Genomic DNA, 23141 nt, shown 5'->3' on the forward strand with positions numbered 1-23141 from the left:
AATTTGCTTTGTGTTCGGTGGGCACTGAGGCGCGGCCCGAGTTTTGCATCACTGTTAAAGTTTGAGAGAAATTGAAAAATACAACCTTTTGCGACAGCGTAAAAAAATACAGCTGGGGAAAAAAAACCTCTGCTTTTACATCTGTAGTGTTTTTGCTTTTGTCTTTTTGTGTAGTTTTTTTTTCTTCTTCTTGTCCATATAACAAATACAGCATAAAATCTAAAATGATACATCATAGTTTTTGAGTTTCATTCATTACAGTAAAATCAGTAGGATGGTAAATAGTATCAAAAGAACAAACGAGACAACAGGATGGCGTGATGAACAAGCACATGGCGTGAACAGAGAGAGAGAGAGAGAGAAAGTGGAAGGGTAAAGTTCACGGAAACAAACCCTCATGGCCGGAGGTTTTATAGCTGACTGCCGATGTGTTTCATTAAGTAAATCCACTAGTTAAATAATATATTCTTCATATATATATATATATTTATCTCATATATTCTCAACTTATATATATATATATATATATCTCTCCACACTATAACCCCGCCCACAGTGATTTGAAGGTAAAAGTGACACGAAGAGGATGAATATCTCTATGATTTAAAATATATCTTCTTCCACTGAGCGTAAAGGGGAGGTCACGTCTTCTGCATCATTAGCACTTCAGTACATACTGTATAATCCACTGCATATGAACAGATACTGCTGTTCCAAGGTTTTAACCCGCAAACAATCCGTGTTTCTCTAGGAAATATGTGCTTAATGAAAGAACAAAGGAGAAAGGTAACATCTGTGGAAAGGACAAAATTAAACGAAAACATGTCTCGAAGGGTAAAGTGAATGATTCTGGAGCATTAAAAACATTTAAAAATCTCAACAATTACAGACACGAGCGAGGATCTTCTACACTAAGCAAGTATTCACCTGGCTTTTTCTCATACATTATATTTCAACAATAATTAAAAACAACAATTTTGGTTGGACAAATAGAAATTAACAGTCTTGATTGCATTTTGGAGTCAATATAATATTAAATAACAAAAAAAAGAAAGAAAAAAAGAGAAACAAAAAACGTCTAATAGTAAAAAAAGAAAAGAAAAAAAAAGTTGCGCATTGGAAGAAAGACAACAGTTTTCATATAGTTCCATTCAGACCCGCTTTTGGGGAAACACAGAAACATAAAAAGAAATTTCTTTTCATGAACGCAAAAGTAAGTGCATGTCTATGAGGCGCCATAGAGCTTCACTTTTTGTGGAACAAAGTGTTTTTCTACCTGGCAGACCAACGAAAAAAAACAAAAACAAGTACAAACCTGTATCAAATTAAAAAGATGACGTTTGCGTTTATCCTTTGACAAATGAAAAATGGAGTTCTCTTTAGACTTAACACGTCACACATCATGATTTCCGCACTCTGCCTCCTCCCTCACGGCCTACTACGTTCAAGTGATTCAAAATATATATATTTATACTGTATTTACTTTAAACCTCAGTACCAAATATAAACAAACGCACACATGTAATGGTGTCCACTTAGGTCCTCAAAATGTCAATTACAAGTACTGCCGGTAGTTCTACAAAATGGTATGTTTCTGTGTATGTGTGTACATTAAATAAAATAAAAAGCTTAAAAATAATGGCAAAGCATACCTGATAGTCGCCGTAGCATAACAGTGTTCTATAGTTTAAGCTGATTACATATGCATAACTGAGTCAGTTTAAGCTTTATGATTATAAACATCATATATAGCCAGTAGGTCCAGTATCCTGCAACAAGCATTACAGCACCAAACGTTTCATCATTTGGCAAAATTCAAGCTTTAAGTGAAAGTCAAATGCTTCTGTTTAATAATAATAAAGTGTTACTGTGACGCTGTGATTTGTATAAAGCTAGCAATAACATTTCCCCTTGTACTTTCTCTTTTTATTCACCCCCACCCCTCAACAACAAACCCAACGAGTTATTTTACTTTTTTTTTTTTTTCTCTTAAGCGTATTCAGTAGTTCTTGTTTCCTGCGCAATCTTGGTGTGCGGTCTGTTTGGCACAATATCACAGCGCTCTTAAATTAATCATAAATATGGCTGCGATACATCAGAGTCACAAAACAGATTTTTTGGTTCCAAGATTTGTGCAGGGAAAGGAAAGGAAAAGAAAAGAAAAAGAAATATATTTAGCGCATCTAAAGAAGATCTACAGAGCAAAATAAAATCTTCCTGTGGACAATTATGCTCTTCTTCTGTGTACTTCTACAAGCACCAAGCAATATACTTTCAGAGTGAAAGAGTGAGCAGCGAGCGGCGGCAACAATTACTGCAACTCTGCTCACTGGGAAAAAAAAAACAAAAAAACAAATAAAATTATACCATTTGATAAGACCATAATAACCTCTTTTCATAAATTAAATAATTAACATATCTTTGTTTCGATGATTGGCCTATCTCAACACAGAAACTACAAACACCCTGCCCAACTTTGCCCCCCCCCCAAAAAAAAAAAACAAAACAGGAAATAAAAATACATCACCAAAAAAACCTGATTCATCATATTATTCGCCGTTAGAATCGTCTCTTGTGGGCACGCGGCCCAGAGTTGGACACGTTTTGACAATAATAAAATCTGTACATCTTGGAGTTCGCACTCTAACAAAGCTCTTTTTTTAAAAATCCATCTTTGTCATATACTTGCACAATTAAGTAACCTCAAGGTTTGATAGCACTTTGGAGTTGATTGTTTACCAGCTAGTTTTTGTATACACAATATATTAAACATCAACCTTTTGTTGTTTCGTTTTTTTTTTTTAAATTTTTGTTTCTCAAGCTTGTTAAATTTTCCTCAGTCCTCCTCCGGGGCAGCACCAGCGTTGCCCTCGCCCCAATTTGATTGGTCGTTGTCGTTGGGTTCCTCCCCCTCCGCCTCCTCCCCTTCCTCCCCGTCAAAGTCTTCGTCGCGGGGGAACTCGATGCCCTCCAAGCCCTCCTGAGTGGCCTGGTGCGAGTCGGCGCAGTCCGCACACACGCCGTAGCGCCGCGAGCCGTGGCGGATGCCGACGCTGGCGGCGAGCATGAAGATCTTCTTGCACACCATGCACTTGTATTTCTTGTCCTTCTTGTGCACCTGCAGAGGAAGAGAGGGTCGAGGAGGAGTGGAGGTGCAGGTTAGATCACATGTTAAACCGGTCAGACTGACCAACCAAATGCACCAAAAACAGGACTGCAGAGTGTGGGAAACGCGGGTCCAAACTCCAGTTGCAGCGGGAGCGGCATCCGGGGTAAAAAATTAGCCAAATCTATGGTCAAAGTGTCAACGACTCGCTGGAGTGACTCCTGGAAGAAGAGATAATGTGTTTTTGTCTCCGTGAGATTTTATCTGTCATTGGACAGTCTGGACGCCCGGATAACAAACAGAACACGGAAACAAATCTCTACTTCTGTGGCTTTTGGTTGAATATTCTAGATCTCACAAACAGTCGAGGAAATAATGTTTAGGAGGAAACATGTCAAATCTGGTCAGTGGCAGCAGGACAGGAACAGAACGGTTCATCTTACTGTCGGTTTGATGGGAGAGAAATCAGCAAACACTAAATTGTACTTCTGAAAGAGCTCAACAGCAAATAATGGCCACAAAATATGAGTAGTTCTTCAGGCTCCCAGAAGCAGGAATCTTCCTAAATACAACAGTTATTAGCTATTTTATCTTCATAGTGAAGGTAAACATGTTTATTCGATGAGTAAATAGTGATTTTTGGGGATGTGAAGGTCGGGTAACTACATTGAGTATTGACAACTGAATGAGGTAACCAGAACTTGGTTTTAGTTGATAGTTTGTTTGAATTGAAGTATTTCATGTTATTACAATACTGCTCTGGGGTTTGATGGTTTAACTTGAGGACTAATTCATCTGCAAAGTGTTTTGTGGTTCCCTGTACACAGCAGTACACTGAAAGACACAAAGCAACAGTGTCTCATACAACTTGTAGTCATGACTTAAGCTTTGGTAATTTTTAATAAAAACATTAAGGTTTGTGAGCTTTGATGAAATAAGGTTCAAGTCAGGCATGCAGTGAGGTGTAGTGGTTAGCACTGGCGCCTCACAGTCCAAAAAAAAACACACGTTTGATGCCTCTAAATTGTCCCGTGAGTGGGATCATGAGTGTGTGCAACTGTTTCTCCGTTTGCCCTGTGATCAACTTCATAACATTTCATTTTCTATGAAATGAAGCTTTGCAATTGTGTATTTGATCTTCCTCTATTCAGTGGTGTTTTGTACCACTGGGTGAGTGGCCCCCAAACACTCCCTAGATTAGAAAATAAATATTGTAGCCAAATATTTCTCCTGCAGTCCCTCCTTGGAGCCAAAGCTGGTGAGGAGGCGGAGCAGGGCGGGGATGTGAGGGTGCAGCCACGTTTGGCAGGAGCTGGAGGAGTCTGGTCACGTGGCGCCGGCGCTGCTGGGAAGGGAGGAGCAGATCCTGTGCATATGTGGACTCACCAGGGAATGTCTCTTTACGTGCTCGCGGCGGGTGAACAGCTTGCCACAGATGTCACAGCTGAAGGAGCGCACACCCGAGTGGATGATCAGGTGCCTCTTCAGCGTGCGCCGGTGCTTGGCGATGTAGTTACAGTGCGGGCACTTAAGCTTATTGAGGGCTAGGTGTGCGGACTCGCCTGGGGGGGGAGAAAAAACAAACAAGTAGAGACAGAAGAAGGTCAGTAAGGAACACGTTTCAGTCCCTCAACAAACCTGAAGTGAAGTTTTCATCCAACAGGAAGTCACTTTAAAGCAATAACGCCGAGATGGAAGAAGACAATTATCATAAAAGCTACATTTCCGTCTATAGATCCTCTAATGAGAGAGCAACGTGTCAATATCCTGTTTACAAAATCAGAGTTTAGGATGTGGTTACCATTAATGAGAACCACAAATGTTGATGTAAAAACATTACTCAAGTCAATGCTGTGCAACTTCGTTAACCTACAAAGATGATTAAACAGCAGCCGGGTTTTCTGCACAATTAGATTTGTGACTGTTGCCGAGTTACCAGCACTTGTGTTTAGGTCGGCCTAACGAGGCCGGGGGCTCGCCATGGACATGTCAACTCATTAACTCTCCAGAGGGAGAGCAGTGCACACCTTTCACCAGGTTTAGAGGTGTGGGGCCATGAGATTGTGGTCACATTAGGTTATCATTTCAGAAAAACATATTAAAGGCTCTGTCATGGGCAGAAATAGATGCAGGAAAATCAAGCTGCATTCAGCTCTCAAGGCAGAAGAACACAGACATAATGGAGAGAGATGCACCGTTTGCCTCAGGTCATTAAAAGACTGCAGAGCTTTACACTGAGAATCAAACGTGACACGCTATACTGTACGGATTCAAAATGGGAAAATTTAACTATTCACTGACAATCCTTGAAGTAGATGGGAACCACAATACATGTGGACACAAAACTTTTGTCTACTGAATACACCACCCAAACCACAAACTCTCCCGGTTTGTGTGTACTTGGTTAAATCCAGGGCTTTGTTGTACGTGTCTGAAAATGTTTGCGTGAAAAGGAAGCAAATAGAGTTTGTAGTGACAAATGTCCTCGTGCCGATTATTAAACAATGCATGCTTTTCAAAAGAAATTATGAGAGTCTACACATGATCTATACGAGTTTCTGTAAATATGTGGATTAATTCCTGAACAATTTCCACCATACTCAGCTTCTTAATAAGCATGCCTTTTAGAATCCCCTCCCCCCCTCCCCTCCCTTGCAGAACTGCTCTCCTCATTAACACTCCTGTATTGTTGTCTCACAGAAGCGGTGGGGACGGCCCACCTTACTGATAAATAAGCAACTTATTGATTTTAATAAAGCCTCTGAACAGAGGGACGGTCTTTTCGATGGAGCAGGGCAACAGGGCCTTTCCTTTTGTTTGAGCCAGGGAGCACAACACAGGCGTCGTCAAGGTAGGTTGCTAGGGGAAGAGCGAGGACGGGGGAGGGTTGATGAGAAGCAGGTCACCTGAGTGTTTACTCGCTTGAATATGGCAGAGAAGCACCTTGTGTAAGAGGGGGTCATTTTGGACTTTAAGCATATTAAACATGGAAGTGGGAACTCTCATAGAGAGGTCATTGTCTTAACAGTTCACGGCACCAATTTTATACTTGTTTATATTGTATACTTGCTCTCTAGTCATACATTCATTCGTATGTTTCCTATATGCACTTCACTTAGTGCAGGGACTTTTAGGAACCAATTCAATCATGGGTAATTACATTACTCCCAAAGTTAGTGTGCTATCAGCTGCAGTGGCTTTTCTTTTGTCTTTAGGCAGCTGGTATCAATACCAGCTCCCCACATCAACGAAAGGTGCGTAGATTCTACAATTACCATACACGAGAATATTGGCTTGAGATCTGTGGTCTTGCTTGGCAAACAGAAACAGGTTTGTAGACAGCTGTCGTGGTGGTTTTGCCACCACAGACGGCCTGAAATGATCTCCTGACAGTGTGAGAATTTTCAGCGTCTCACTAATGCAACGAGCTGCAGCTAAAAACCAAGAGAAACGCTGCAGAAAGTGATCATCAAAACACCACCACCAAAACAATAGTTAGCACATTCCCAAATGGGTGAAATGATGTGCAACGCCCACAGCACAAAAACGCTACTAGAACAGTCGCTCCATTCCTGGTTCGCTTCATTTATTTCGTAGAAGCTGTGGCGTGACGTACAAGATAAGATTTTAATTTTCTCCTCCTGAAGTCTGCTGTAGCATTTGTCAACTCCAATTCGGAGGAGCGCAACATGGTACAGTCCAGCCTCCTGCCATACCCAGGTGTATGAAATCCACAATTTACAGTGTAGCAGATGGAGAACTAATGAGACTGACATTGTGTTTGTTGCTGGAACATATCGTCTACTACATTACCTTCAAATGTAGAAAGAAGACCACAGACGCTTCATACTGCACACACAAAGTCTATGGGTTCCAAGTCTACACTACAATACAGAGTATTTCAATGACTGCTTTGGTTTTAATTTGACCAAATGTTCTTCTTTGTCAGTGAAATCAACAAAGTGGTTCTTTAACTATCCACAGGAAGTTCAGATAATTTCTAAATGTAAAACTTCTGATGAAAATATTTGATAGAGACGTTAGCATTAAGTGTTTACTCATATTAATGCTTTTCAAGAGCTACAATCTTATATTTATAAAAGTAGATAAACTACTATTTAATAGACTCAATTTTCCAGAAAAAAATACAAAGTTGAAATTCTTGTGTTTTCGAGGCTCCAACATATGAATTTGTTAAATTGAAGCCGTTTCATTTAGGAGGACGTACACGGTTGACGAGACTGGAGAACCATGCAGGTTGATCACATCTTCAAAGAGTTACTGAACATGAATCCTTTAGAGGAAATGGGGTGATTGTCTCATCTTACCAAGACGATGTACAATAAATGGATCACCCACAAATATTGCAAAGATACTGTATATATTAATCCAACATAACAGGATTCGCTAGATTGGTCTTAGCTGGTCGTTAAGCTGTAGTCTAGAGAGTGTGGCATCTTACCATTCTCCCAGGACTCCCCTTGCTGTAAGTCTTGGATGATGCTATACTGGATCTGATTGGCCAGCTCTGGGAAAGGGGGAGGGGACAAGAGGAGTGAGAGGAAGAGAGAGAGAGATGAGAGGTGGATGAGAGCCTAGGGGTGGGCGAAGGGGTCATAATGTTTTCTGAACACAACTAAGCACCCTCCCCCCCCCGGTGTGGAACAATGGAAGTTTCAGTGAACAACATAGGTAAATACACACACAGGCACTGTATGCAAAGCAGTGTTCTTACACCCCCCACCACCCCAAAGCTAATACAGTCCTGCAGCAAGGAGGGGGTTAATTACAAAATCCAAGACTGGCGCCCTCACACCAGCTCATGTTACACGCTGCTTTTGTAAGTGGTTGTGTGAGCACCTGTGTGTGCATGTGTGTCCGGTTCCTGAAGCATCAACGTTTAAAGTCCATTAAAGACACGCCCCTGTGTGTGTGTGTGTGTGTCTATGCTCCCTGGGTCAATATTTGGAATAGTGAGGACAGCCACGGTGCATTAGCAAGGATTAGGGAGGGAAGGGACTGCCCCTAGTGGCTTTGCACCTCTCAGAACAGGGTGAAGGGGGGGGGGTTTGAGGGGGAGCTGGAGAGGTCACTTTGCAAGGGCGTGTTCACTTGTGTGCCAGAGACGAGCGAACATGCAAATTAATGTACACCTGTCTTGTGCGTTTGTGCAGCACCCACTCTTTAAACAACCCAACAGTCCTGTTTGGAGAAGACCCAAGTATTTATTGGCCACATGTTGGCTTCCAGCAGGAAAACACCCACATCCTCATAACCATTCCTCACTTTCAAACGGCCTCATCTGCTCCTATTTTATACAACAACAACAAACGTACCGCCACCACCAGCTGAAAAAAAAACACGTTAAAACAATTATATAGCTTGCAATGGTGGTGTATCCCGCAATAGAAAAGAGGGCCACCACTTGCGGTCCAGTGTTTTCATCCTTGGAGCATGACTGCAGAAATCAAACTGAAGAAAAGTAGATAGCCGACAGTGTGACAGCACTGCAGGAAACTGGGACAACCAATATTGCAGGATGGCTGAACACAGGCTTCCAAAAGAAGGATGCAAGCAATCGATAAGTTGAGCAAGAAGGCCCCTTGGTTTTCATAACCGAAGATGAATTTTTGGTGAGCAGTTTTGCAGATGAGCAAAGATGATGAATCCTCATGTGTTCAGATTGAATAATCAGTGCATGCAATCTCAAGCTTTGCCATGCAACATTTTACTAAAGCATAACAAACATTTTTGTGATCATGTGACACAGGCATCAAGAGAGAGTTCAAATAAATGAAGACGGCATGCAAAAGTAGGATAAATCAAGGGAAGGCAGAAAGAGGTAGAGTGTGGGAAACACCGTTTCAAAAAGAGGTGACAAACAGGTTTCTGTCTCAATGGCTCAGGACTTCTGGGGTGAAGATGGGAATAATATGGTTTTGACTGGCGTCTGTGCAGGTCACCACAAGCAAAGACTAAAATAAGAAGTGTTTGTTCACAAGACGCTGAATTTCCAATGCCGTGACTTACATTTTATGTCAGACCTACATGAACCAACAATGACCCCCGTGACTAATTTCTCTGTCAACTAAACAGAGTCTGATCATCTACGGAGTCAGGATATCTGATCGCTACCAAAATCTGCAGCAGTTTCATATTTGTAAAAGCGAGAGTTAAATTTTATTTGATAGCATAGTATCGTCATTGTATTGACTCGCAGAGATTAAGACGTTCGTCTTTTATTTGCAGGTTTTCAGGGGCAAACCTCAAACAGTTGTCTATTGTTACGTGAACATTGTAAACTGTGAAATAGGACTTTCTGAGATAGTAATTTTTCAAGCTTCAAGAATCCACCATCACCCAAATGTCTGCTGGAATAGGTACCACCTTCCTAAAACCATAAATTAAGAAAAGCAAAAAAAAACAGGAATAGAAGATAAATTGATTTATGATTCAACAAGTTCAGTTTTTTTTTTTTTTTTTTTGGCTTAATAAAAATTGGCGCAAGGTCTTCCTCTTGAACGAACATCAAACAGCACTGGGACAATCTGCAGCTCATTCCAGCTCTGAATCGTCTGGACACCAACACTCATATGTTTGGCTTATTGTTGGTCCAATACTTCCAGAAACTCCCCGTTCCTTACTATTCCAGTGAAGTGATTCTACTGCGAGGGGATACTTTTTGAACAGTCCCTTCTGACTAAATCTTTAGTTTTAATGCTTCACAAAAAATGGATATTGCACAACATGTTCAAATATTTAGATTTCAAGCAAATATTTTGCATGGATAAAAGCTTTTGTTAGAAATGTATAAACTGCAAAATGGAGTAAAGACATCAACAGCGGCCTTGAAACGTTTAATCTCGTTTAACATCCAACTCAAAGTTGTGACTGTATCTTTACTTGCAAAGGCGTACTTTTAATGAGTGTGAAAAGACGATTGTAGAATAGCAGACAAGCAACTGCCTCTCTGGGACGTTGCAACACCCCAGACCACTTCACACACACATTATATCAGCCTGAGGACTAGTTGGAAGCACTAAGAGCATTTAGGGAGGCCTGGGGGAAGAACCGTTTCCCCGCTACTTTCTACATTATCCTGCATCACCAAGAGTTTCTCTCTCACACTCTCACACAAAATGTAGCTCTCCATTTCTACACACACACACACACTTCCCCTCCCCCTGTCCATAACACTCCATTTAATATGCGATATCATTATGGTTACATGGAGTGCGGCCCTAATGGGACTAACAGAACACCGAGAAGGCTGGAGCTGAAAGAAGAGATTACCAGGAGAACTGCACTATGGGATGGATGGAGCAGAAGATAGATTAAGAGATAGAGAGGGGAAGGTATCAAAGGGTGAACAGAGACAGGAAATATGCAGAGGATGGAGTGGTTTCATCAAGCAAGAAAAAAGGGGGTTGAAAAATTGATTACATGAAACCACTTCAAAAGGTCAAACTGATTCGATGCCGGCCCAAACCGCAGCATTAATTATTGTCTTAAAAAATTAATGCCAGGCATAAATCACTTATCTGTCATGGACATCTATACATTTAATACGCAACACACCAGCTGTGCATACCAGCAACCCACAAATATGAATTTTCTCAAATGACAATCCAAAAATCAGCTTAACAGGTCAGTTTCAGTGCAAAACTGGTCTTATAGTATCATCATAAAGCTCTATGTAACAACATCCTGTTTTCTTGAAACCAAATGCTGCAGCACGACTTTCCAAATGTCTCGGAGGGGTTTACCATCCATAGGCCCCCCGCTCTGACTGGCTGATATTATGAAAAGGTGTGACAGCTATGAAGACCTGGATACACACCTGACTGAGAAACATTCCCGATTTTAGTTGTGATAGCTTGGTGTTTGAAATCTTAAACGTTTTTTCTTATTTTTACCCCGTATTGAATACTAGTGGCCATAGCAGTGTTCTCCTCGGTGGGCATTGATCAGCTGTGAGGAGATTACATGTTTGGCATGGTTAGATAGGTCAAAAAGCTGAAAGATCATTCATATGAATCTGGCATCGCGACTGCCGATCAGATGAAACCAGATGACCTGATGCGACTGCCCTCTTCAAACCCACTGACCTCCGGATGGAGGAATCAATACCAATAGTACATCTCGGGTCAACAGTTTACATCTACCGGGTTTTAGTACAGATACAACTTAAATTAAATTTGACTGTATGCATGTGTAAAGTTATAGTTTCTCCAGAAAAATTATTTTCAAAATGCATAACTTAAAACAAACTCCGCAATATCCACAGAGACTGCAGCATTCTCACTATTCCTCTGCTATAAACACTGTTCTCACAATTTAGTGAGCACCTCATCTTGTGAGGATGAGGTAATGCTTTCATCTGCCTACAGAAATAACCACTTAAGAATGCTCAAAATAATTACCTAATGTTTATGACTAAAGCAAGAGATTACATGAGTGATTATTAGGCTGGAGTTTTAAAAGAAAAGGTATTACACGGCATTCTTTTCGGGAAACTGGCTAAAATATTATTGTTAGTATAAACGCAATCAATACAAATAAAACGCTTCCACATCTTGGAGGAACCAGTTACACTATATACTACATCTCAAATATTTCTGAAGGAGCAGTGCCTGCTTATAAAAGTGTGTAAATTAAGACAAATAGAATGTTGCACTCAGCAACTCAGATCATTAGCAAAAGGAACAGACTGAATACAACTAAAGGAAAAAATTAATTATATATATCAAACCCACATCTCATTTGGAAATATCCAGTCAGCACACACAAGATCCAGGATTGTAAACAGAAGCTTACTCCTGTCCAGCATATTTGTAGTTTCAACTTCTGAATCAGCTATAAGACAGCCGGGCTCTGCCAACACTGTAGTTATTCAATGTGGCTAACATCTATACAACTCATTCACTCAAAATAACAGTCTATGCACACAGTGAAGAATAACTGAACAATTGCAAGCAATTGAATACGGGACTTATACGATTGATTTGGTCTTGCAAAATCATATTCCTTTTTCTGAATGACTTTGTTACAGGTACTGGAAATGAACATGACATGAGGATGTATTAGAGGCAGAAAAGCAGCTTGCTCATTAATAATATTACTCGGTATGAATGTTTTCTCAACGAGAAGCTGCTTTTGACCCAATTTGCACACTTGAGCCCATAGCATAGTAACGGTAGCTCCAGAATGTGTCAGTGTGTTAATATTCTTCTTTGATGTGCTGGAGTCAATATCAACAAGCACCATGTACAAGTGAATACTGTACACTGCATGGATAAATGCATGCAAGAGAACCTAACGTGCATCTTAACAGATACATTTTCCATACAGATTCATCTTAAAATATACAGAGGCATTACAGTCAAGTAATGGATCGTAAATCAAGGATCCTTCATACACATCGCTCTACTTTAAAACAGATCGGTTTTCTCCATTTACTGATAATGACACCTATTGATGCATTAATTGTATGAACCATTATCTGAAAAATATACGAGTGTATGCAGTGTTTTAAAAGCATAACGGTGTGTGTTACCGGCATTTTCGGAGAGGGAGGAGAAGTCTTCTCTGGGGTAGGAGGCAGAAGGCTGAAGGAACATGCCCTCGTCAAATCCTTCTTCTGGCTCTGGTGGGAAGTTGTAGACAAATCGTCGCGTGGTGGTCTGTTTTTTCCTCCTCCCACTTCCAGCCGCAGCATCCGGTGCCTCTCGTTTTATCGCTGCGGGTGCTGCAGCAGTGCCACCTGTGGTGGGTTCGTTCCAGATGAAGACCTGCGTCTGGCCACTCGCTGCTCGTGTTTCATTGGTCTCTGCTGAATCAGATGAGTTGTCATTGTGGGTCCAACTACCAGAGGCTCCGGGGGTTACCAGGGCACAGCCCTCACCCCCAACCACTGTCACCTCTATATCACTGGTCTCCTCCTTCACCCTGCCAGTTTCGTCATCTTCCTCCATTGCCTCCTTTCCTTGGTTGGTGCTTGCCTTGATGGAGAGCTTTGACAGGATGCTTGTTGCCCAGAAGTTGCTTGGTTTGCGGTCCAGCCCCCGCTGTCCCTCTTTGGCCACCATCTGCCTTTTGTTGTAGTCCACCACTACAGAATCGGGAGCCTCTTGTTTGATGCTGATATTCAGAGCATCCTTTATAAAAGCCCTACATGAGTGTACAACCTCAGTCATTTGGAGGTAACTAGCAACAGACATCACTTCAATGGCATTTTGGCTTGTAAGCAGCAGATTCCCGGAGTAGAGAAAGTCGAGGATTACCGAGAAGCCCTGCACAGCAGCGACATCCAGGTGTGTGACCGTGGCTTGGTCCTGGGCCTCACTCTTGGTCAGACAGTAGAGGGTTTTAAAGTAGCGGCTGCCCGCAACCAGGATGTTCTTGTGTGCACGAAATACCTGGCCTGAGACAACTATGTTGACGTCACAGAGGATTCCACTTTTGCGTTGCTTGTCCAGCTCCTGAAGAAGCTGGTAACAGTAGGAGTTCTCATTGGATTTGTTGCGGTAGTCTTCCTCTGAGCAGTTAGTGGAGGGGCTGGCACTGTCCGAGGGCCTCGCTGTCTCCTTTAAGGTAAAAGACAGACAGAAAGACTATTATTGTCTATATGCAGACAGAAATAACTTCAAAGGAAAAGGAGCAAAGTAATTACACACAAATGTGTTTTGCATGTCAGTTGCCCTGGCTTTGTGAAAACACATATTCCTGGGTGAAAACACACTCTGGGTTCTTCGTGTGAGAGCACTGCACCTGCCTTGGAGGTAAAACAGGTTTAACTGGCTTCTGTTGAGGGGGAGGTGGGAATGAGGTAATGCAAGGCGTACTACTTTAAGGCTGTGTGGCATTATATTGTCTTACAGTCAGTTTGATTCGGTAACAAAAACTACAGAGTGACTCCACTAGAAAAAGTAATGTCAGCTTAAAAACATTTAAATTTCAATGAGGCGATTCTTCAACCTGAAGTGTAAGAAATAGCTATGACATTCAAAAAGTTTAACTTTATGAGACAAAGAGGCCATGGTACTAGAGAAAAGACATGCAACATTCTTGATCAACTGTGACAAAGCAAAAGTAAAGTGTCTATTTAGCTTTTATTGTGGTCACCACAGCAAGTCAATGCAACCAGGATTCAAACACGGGTCCCCAAATACATTGACTAAAGGCTGATCCTGAGAACAGTCTTAATAGAAACTAGCACAACAACCACCTCAGTAGGACGATTCTTTGCACGAGCTGTGACTCATACATAAAAGGAAATGTGAATTTACAAGATAAGAATAAAGTTACTATGAGTAAGACTTATTAGGTGTGTCCTCTTGAAACGCCCAAAAAGGTCCAGAGACCTCAGGATCTAGTACAGTGATTTCCTAAAAATTAAAGACCCTTCTTAATCTTAAGCACTATTTTTATGCTCTGAAAAAAATGCAGAGCCTCTACACTGAGGAAACGGCAGCGTTTCATAATTTCATAACAAAACAGTAGAGAAGTGAGGGCACGGATAAATATTTCATATTGATAAGCAAATTTTCTTTCCAACGTTCATTTATTTATACTGTAAAGAAGATTAGCAGCACATTTCTTAACAGTTAAGTGACACCATATAAATTTACCAGGCTATAAATTTATATAAGAGTTTGATAAGTGTCTAAAGCAGGCACAACCTGGTGTTGGACGGGAGTGAAACTGGCAAAGGAACAGAACTACCCTGTAACAGACCCCACTCCCTCATAACAGGAGGATCAGGGGAGGAGAGAGGGGTGGAAGGGCAGAAGGCCAACCTGGTACTGAGCAGAAGCAGGGCGAAATACACATACACACACGCACGCAAGCATATGCTTACAAAATATGTGGCACCAGTAAGGTGTGGGCTGAGGTAAAAGCATACACATACACCAGCCAATACAATTCAAAGATGCACCAACACCCAGAATATGATGAAGACCGTACAGCTTTTCCACACAATGCACACAAGCAGGGCATACATCTCTGGGTCATTTTAGAATTGCAGAGCAGATGTCCTAATCCAGAATAATTCACATTGCGCCAGCCCTGCATTTTTTGCCCCCGCCCACCACACACACATGAATGTACACGCACACAAAAACACACACAGGAACCAAGCTGCCTCCACATACACACAGCTGGGGTTTCAGGCCGAGTAATTCAGATTAAATCCATTTCTCTGAGGTCCCCACCCAGCCCCCACCCACCCACCACCCCTACTCCATCCACACTGCAGCTCTTGTCCAGCCAGCCTGGGCACACAGGACAGTATAGGGGGGCTTATCATCCTCTGCCACAGCTGGAGGGAGAGAGATGGAGACAGAGAGGGATGGGAGGGAATAAAATGCAAGGCAGAATGAGGGAGGTGAAAGGATTGACATGCTTTAAAGACTACTCAAAATGAATAGAGGATGCAAACATGGAAAATATGAAGATATATGAACCCTATAGAAACAGAACTGACAGCATATATTTGAAAAGGCCATGAGAAGTTGAGAAGTGGTTTGTGAGCAGCGACACACACACAAAGAAAAAAACCAAGACGAAACGGAGATTGAGAGAGCAAAACCTCAGAGGAAAAAGGGCAGGAGAGAAAATGTGGAGCAGAGGGGGACAGAAAGCGAGCGTGATAGAGAAGGAGTTGGGTCACCCCATTTTAGCCTGCACAATAGCGCATGTTCTCCCCGAGGCTTATTGTCCACTCACTGTGGGCCTTTGTGAAAAGGCTCGGCACTCACTCTCTTATTACACAGCAGCTCCCACTCACAAGTATAGAAAGGAGCCATCGTGCATGTGGGTGAGGCTAAGAGGATGAGGAGCGAGATGAGGGAGAAAAATTATTCCATGATATACACATCAAAGCCTCTGGAGGGACGTGGTCATCATGTTGAGTACTGTGGTGGAATATATTGGAGTGGTGAAAGGCAGGAGAGCCATCGCTGCAAGAGGCACTGGATATGCTTTCAACTTAGATTGTTAGCGCCTACAGTTTGCACATATTTTCTTTGTCGACCATTCTCATTTATTTATTTTAAACTCAACAGCATTTACCAATAAGACTAAAATACAGAAATATGCACAAGTGGAAAATACAATAAAAAAGATGCAATAACTTAATTTCATATAATTTCTAAAAACCACTCATTGACACCCGAACACCAGACTACCACATCTGGGTTAAGACTCAACGTTATTGTAAAGTTATGTGCGAGTACCTACAGCAGTCAGGCTAGGACAGCCTGGTACTGGGCATGGTTCTCCATACTCTCCTCATCAGCAGCATCATCCTTTCTCCAGATGTGCCACGTGTGAGCAGGGAGCTTAGAGAACCAGCAGATCAACCCTGCACAGCAGATGCTGGAGGCAAAAACCTGCCTGAGCCGGACCAAGAGAGAATGTGGGGACAATGTCGGCCTCTCCCGCCCCCCAGTAATGACGTGGCTGGGTTTTTATTTGAGCCAGAGATGGCAGGAATGGAAGTATGAAAGGCAGAAAGAGAGCGCAAAACCCAAAAGAGTGTTACGGAAAAAGAATTCTTTGATCTAGGTCAAACAAAAAGGCTTCAAGATCTGCAGTGAATGGCCAATAATGTGAGATTTACAGGTGGATTAAACAAACCAAGATGGCCATAAATTCAAGTTTATTGATGCCCTGCTTACACTGTCAAGGTATGCCACAAGTTTGTTCAAGCACTTTTTTTGTAACTAAGTAAACCACAAACCCAAACAAACTGCTAAGCCCCAAGGCCGTCACATCCATGACAAGCACATAGACACACCTCGAAGAGATCATGTGATACGACAGTCCCCATGCAACATAATGACCCACTGGGGCCACACTCTGTTTACCCTTATTGCACACGTGTTTTTCTCCTCGTTTACTAAAACAGCCCCCTACCCAGTATCACTCCAGTCCCATGACCAGCCCAGCCTTGAGGCCATCTTCAACCAGTCTCTCCCTAACTCCCCACATCAACTGTATCCTTCACTCAGCAGCCCCCCGCCCCCCCAACCCGTCTGTCCCCAGATACTGAAACAATACTGCAGTGTGCGTTTGGCCCAAGGTGTGGGAGGGCTGCACTGAGTGTCTCCCTGCCTCGTAACAATGCTAAACAGTTGGGGGGGTTGTTGCTTGCAGAATCAACGAGAAGAATTCTCCCTCAGGCTCCACCCAACCCGTTTCCCTGACCTGTGGCCCCCAATAAACATCCCATCTTTCTGCCAGGCATCAAGCTGCAATGCGTGGGTCCGCTTCCCTATTTGGGGAGACTCCCTTACAATGAAAGTGGTGCTAGTGCAAAAGTCAAATGCCTGATTTTAGAGATTTCTTTCTCTAAAACTAAAGTGCCATTGTTTTACTTTGAATTTCACATAGACTGACAGTGATAAAGGCAAAGCATTTGCTTTTCCACCAAATCAACACGGTCAACATAAATCACCTGACTTTACTATCCTGATCCTAACTTGTATGAGACTTCCTATAAATGACTGCAGTGTTTAAAATAAATGATTATAAAAGAAGGGATTCACATTTGTCACTGACATTCAGAGAATAATCAGGATTGGCAAATGAGAAAAAGATTTGTAAAAGAGAACTAGAGATTACGATGGGAGGTTCACTGGGGAGAAGTGAAACCAAAACCAGTTTCATGAGTATTTAACACTCTGTGATAATGTACATGGGCCAACCATTACAGAAGAACATTCCTAAAAAAAATGACTTTTTTTGAAAGATACAAGATTTTGTTTACTGGTCCTACACAATATAAGTGATTCTATGTCAGACTCCAAACAGACGGCTTTTGCCGTACTGTGACCTTTTACCAGTAAGTATAGGGAACAATCTAAGCACAAGACTACATCTAGTGAATTAAGGACAACAGCCCCCTTCTCCAAGGATACCCACATTTACCACAGCTGCCCTGGTGTGCAAGGGGTAATTGAGTTAGCTTCAACAAATGCAGCAGAGGCCTGACTAACATCAGGAATGGGTGAACAGAACAAGACGTCGTCTCATAACACTATAATTCCTCTTTAATGTACTGCCTCACAATGCAGACTTCCTTACAGTGCTGCTCTTTATTTCAACAGTACTACATGTATGAAGATTACAGTTTTATTTCAGAGAGCTGTCTTTAAAGAAACACTGAATTCAACGACCTGAAAAAAGGAATACTGAAACACCCAACAATTGATTCAAGACAAATCAAAATGAAATTCTGCCCCATAATGCTACGATGGGACTTCTTTCAAGTGCTAGTCTCCTTCAAGCGAATGGCCTGGTTAACCTCTCGACAGTGTCTGGGGTCCTTGTTGCTAGGGAAAAGCCACACCAAGCCCCTAATCCACTCCCGCTCCTCTCCTTACCAATTAGAGATGTGTACAAGTTAGTGGATCACTTTAAGTCATTCTGATTAGTGATGGCGTGTACAAAAGGAAGGAACTAAATGTAGTGGTGAAATCCTCTCTGTGCACAAATTAGAGTCAAATAGCATCTAGCTCTTAATTCTCATGACAGTTCAGACTATTGTCAGGATATGAGGAAGGATATGGCAGTGTACAACTATGAGTAGGGTTTTTTCTAACATGGGACTGATGGGAGAATTGCCCTTTGACACAATATTGTATGGGTAAACCTGCCCTCCCTGTTTTTACGAGGTCACTGAAAGATTAGAGGTGTTGTCTTTATGGCAATAAATATTACAAACCAATAAAAACATCCCATGCATATCAAAAAAGGAAGGGTTCACTGACACAAATGGGGAGGGTGAATTCTTTTTTCCAATATACAAATACTGTAAACAACCAAAGGTCTACCAAACGTTTCTGTTAAACAATTAGTCAATCTATTGTAGCAGCAGTTATTATTCTAACAAATCATTTCAGTCTTTGACAGGCAAGATTAGGATTTAATCATATAAGTGGTAATAAACTTAATCAGCCAGATCCAACTGAAGTAAAAATGCAGATGGTCACTCAGGTGATCCTGTGTGATTTTATTACCCCTAGTCTATTTCACTCATTCAAGCCTATTCAAAAGGCTGCCTCTGGCCAAGCAAGCTGTCAGGCTCCGGGCAACATGCCGGGCAGCATGATTTACTCTCCTCTTGTCCAGCGTTGCAAATGACACCAGCTATGGATTTTGGGGGGTCATTCTCGCACAATGCCTCTAATTTAGCTCCCTAAAGGGAGGAGGTGGAGGAGGAGGAAGAAATGCACCAGAGGTCACCCGGGACTTGCGAGGCAACAGAAGTGCTTGAGAGGCGGGGGGGTTGGGAAGGGGTGCGGTTCCCCAAAGGCTGCCAGGGTCGAGCTCCTGCCATTGTGTGACCTCTAGCAAAGCTAGCAATCAAGACTGCCTGATGCAGCAGAAAGAATGGGCTGTTGTACAGTGTGCGTATAATAAAGCATTGCATAAAAGTTCTATTATCTCACAGGCAATCACAGATGATAACCGGTTAGCTGCTATACGAAAACCGTCCGTACAGAGAAAGCAGCCTCTGGGGGAAAGTCGCTGGCAGGTGTCACACAGGAACATGTCCGTACGTGCTGGCTGCAGAGTGGACACACTGTCTGACATTTTACACGGATATAAATGATTCGTCGCCTCCACGCTCACAAGTGGTTTACATTTGCCTCCCACTACCCCCGAAGCCTCGCTAGGGGCTTTCCACTGCCGCCACTGGCCACCTCCAGCCGGAGAGACAGCCCCGCTCCGAGCGGCTGTTGAGGCTAAGGCTAGCCGTTAGCAGCTGGTTAGCAGCTCGATGCTAACTAATTAGCCAGGAGAAGGGATTGTGGAGCTTAAGTAATAACCCGCATTCTCACACTCGCCGTGGAGAGAAGTTATGGAGAAAAGAAAAAAACAAAAACCCGTTTAAGATAAACACGCATTCACAAAACCAGTTTTGCGGCGGTTACTTGGTGTCGCGGAGCGGAGCGAACGTTACCTGTTTGGTGGGGTCGTTCCTCCCGTGCTCAGAAGACAGGTGATGTCTCAGCAGCAAGGCCCGCTTGTAGTTGCGACTCCCCTTCACCAGCTCGTCGCTGTTTTTAGTGGCAATGTTGTGACACCAGGAGCAAGACATGAGTCCCGTCTCCTGGCAGAATTTCAGCCATGGGAACTCTTGCAACCACGAAGCGTGAAAGAGTGAGTGTTTCTGAAGCAGCGTCTGCGGTCTCATCTCGACCCCAGATTTCCTGGAGCCCGGCTCGGCTCCCCCCCGCGCACCGCTTCCACTGTCCGGGCCGTCGGCGCTGCTGGCTCCGTTCCCTTCCGTCCAGCTGCTCCCCTCCCGGGACCCGTTCGCTGCGTCTGCCGAGCCGACGCGGTCGTCGCCGTCCCCGGCTGCCCAGCTGCCCCCTTCCGGGTCCTCTTCTTCCTCCGCCTCGGGTTCCGTGCTGTCGCTGACAGACCCGGCGCCCTCCACTCTCTTCTGCGACGGTCCCCTCGCCCCCAGATCCCTGTCCTCCTCTTGATCCGGCCTGTTCCCGTTAAAATGTCGGTCTTGACAGGCCGGGGCCTCCCAGCTGTTACAGTTCCCCCCGCCAATGCCGCTGGAGCCCGTTAACCCAGCTAATCCACCGCCTCGGAAAGCCAACGACCTGCGGTTTCTCTCACCGGACATTTTTCCTCAATATATCTCTCCGAATCTTCACTTTCTCAACTGTATCTTCCTCCGACACGAGAATTGTGTACTTGTGGGCGCTGTATCCTCCGAAAGAGATGGGCCGTCGTCGCTGTGTTTTCTCCGCCTGGCCCTCCCGGTGAGAGTATGTAGGTTATGCGGAAATAAATAAAGGTTTTAGAGGCATAATGAATTTGAGGGTTCTCGCTGCGTCCGCGCAGGCCCCGCAGAGGTCGAATGGCAACGACTTTCCTCCCCACAATGCACCTCGAGCGGGGAAAGGGGGGCCGCGGAGGGAGGGGGCGGCTTTTAAAGGAAGATGGGGGTGCCGCTGGATCAGCGAGGGGGCTTTGTGTGCGAGTGCTGCACCCTTTTTCCGCATGCTTTTCATCTGTTCACTCAGCTTGTTCTCTCGGTCTATTAATGTCGACTTTTGTGCCACCTCCTGCCAAGCGGGGTAACCGGAGTTAAACTACAATACGTCTGCAAACAACCGTGAAGTGGACCTGGAGGGTTATGTGACGTTCAAACTTTACTTCACAAGACGTTATTTAAACAAATCCCACATTTAATGAACAAAAAATAAAACTATTTCAGTAACATCTATATATATATATATATATATATATATATATATATATATATATATATATATATAGATGTGACTGGAATTATATTTAAGCACATGAAAATATGTTATGCCATTTGAATTGTCATCCCAAGATAAATTACAAATAAATCATTCAATGCTTGTTGAGAACGCGATATAATAACATGTTAATTTCTGTGACTGATTTATTGGTACTATTGCTCGTCCCTGAGAATTTTAACGACTTTAAAGATTTTTTCTTTTTTCAGGTAAATCAAAATGTGAAATTTAGACTTCCAGACCATCCATTGAAAAAGACCCATATCACAAAGTGCACGTACTTTACCACAAACTGTAATTTTTCAGAAACAAATTAGTTGTTAATGCTCACAGTGAGATTTTTCTCTCTTAAACCATCTGCGAAGTCTTTTTTTTTTTTCGTGTTCCCTGTGGTTAGAATTAAAACCAGCAGGTGGCACTCTATCCTGTGAGCGTCTTACTTGTGTGTTTTGAGGGTTATGCTTGACATAGTTGGGTGTTTAGTTTCAGAGCTGTCCAATTAAGGGCTTTGCACACAGCGTGTGAACAAGAAGAGGATTTAACCCAGGTTTCGATTACAATTTGGGGGAGGATTGTATATCCAGCTGTTATGGGTAAATTCCCAAAGGGGTGCTAAAACAAGTTGTGTACAATTAGTGTGTCTATTTATTCTTTCTGGCTCTCATGAGCACTCACAATTAACTTGATATTAGTAATGGACTTAAACATGGGATTTCTTACAGTAAACAGGACACAATATTCGGCAAACCCAAATAGAATACATATGATACATTTCTGAAATCTAATGCGTATATGTATATATGCGATTAAGGATTTTCTTTATTTACGCTTTTTTTTCCAGTTCACCTTCTCAGTTCCAGTCTTTTATTTTAAAGGTTCTTCACAAAGCATTTGGTAAATTACTCCATAAGTCCGAAATATGAATATACAGTAGATTTTATATTCCACATTTAAAAGTCTGACTTGAACTCTGCAAAACCAGACTAGTCAGCACAAATATATACAGCACAAATAAGACATATCAGTACAGAATACATGTACACACCGATTGAAGTCATAGATTTGTTTGAATCCATAAGATGCAGGGCAACAAATAAACCAAATTTATATGGGGCAACTGTTTAAATGATAATAGCTGATGTAGCCTTGGGGAACACGGAGTCAACATGCATTTGTGCACTCTAGGATTGTATGACTCTTTCATTTGAAAATAATTTTGACTTACAATGTGAATCTTTAGCGTTCACATGCATATCTTTAGTGTAGCATGTCACACATATAAAACATAACAAGAGTTTTGTATGTTTAACCTCAACCAAAATAACACATAGTACATCAATTACACAGTACAACGTGGGGAAACTTGCAATAGGGAAAGAAAAAAAAAAACCTAGCAGAAAATACTCAATTCAAAAACATACGTGTAAAGGAATTGCACAGAAAATATTTCAAGGTGATATTGAAGAGGTTTTCAAAACATTTATCCACACATAAAATAACACCAAATTGATCTATAAACAATTCACATACTTAAGAACAGTTATATGTAAATTCCATTGAACAAAGGAAAATGAAGTAGAAGTATGTATTATTGTTTCAAGAGAAACAAGAGCAATGTGCAACTGGCAGTGGACAGTGAACATAAAATGGACACAGAATTAAATATGTTTTATTAAAATACATAGTGTGAAAACCAGAAAATCCCACATCTCGTCTTTTGAGAGAAATATATCCAT

The 23141-nt window shown here is 42.4% G+C and overlaps 1 protein-coding gene across 2 annotated transcripts; it reads right to left on the reverse strand.

The window, feature by feature from the left end:
• Window positions 1-1986: 1986 nt before the first annotated feature.
• zbtb10 (zinc finger and BTB domain containing 10) lies at window positions 1987-21151 on the reverse strand. Of its 2 annotated transcripts, XM_080485047.1 has the most exons (5): window positions 20079-21151; window positions 12663-13692; window positions 7569-7634; window positions 4493-4668; window positions 1987-3118 (listed from the first exon to the last, which is right to left on the reverse strand). In XM_080485047.1, the coding sequence occupies exons 1-5, from the start codon at window positions 20754-20756 to the stop codon at window positions 2837-2839; spliced, it is 2232 nt and encodes a 743-aa protein (XP_080341173.1). In that variant the 5' UTR covers window positions 20757-21151; the 3' UTR covers window positions 1987-2836. The 2 variants fall into 2 exon arrangements, with proteins under 2 accessions (XP_080341173.1, XP_080341174.1); XM_080485048.1 differs by lacking the exon at window positions 7569-7634 and having other exon boundaries at window positions 20079-21136.
• Window positions 21152-23141: the final 1990 nt, after the last annotated feature.

This window comes from Lipophrys pholis (assembly GCF_963383615.2).
Source record: "Lipophrys pholis genome assembly, chromosome: 17".
In the NCBI taxonomy this organism is placed as follows: domain Eukaryota; kingdom Metazoa; phylum Chordata; class Actinopteri; order Blenniiformes; family Blenniidae; genus Lipophrys; species Lipophrys pholis.

Coding starts and splice junctions, on each gene's coding strand:
- zbtb10 (XM_080485047.1), bottom strand. CDS start 20,756: ATGTCCGGTGAGAGAAACCGCAGGTCGTTGGCTTTCCGAGGCGGTGGA. Junction 7,635..12,662: donor CTCCCTCTCCGAAAATGCCG/GTAACACACACC, acceptor CCCCTTTCCCAG/AGCTGGCCAATCAGATCCAG. Junction 3,119..4,492: donor ACGTAAAGAGACATTCCCTG/GTGAGTCCACAT, acceptor CTTCCTCTGCAG/GTGCACAAGAAGGACAAGAA.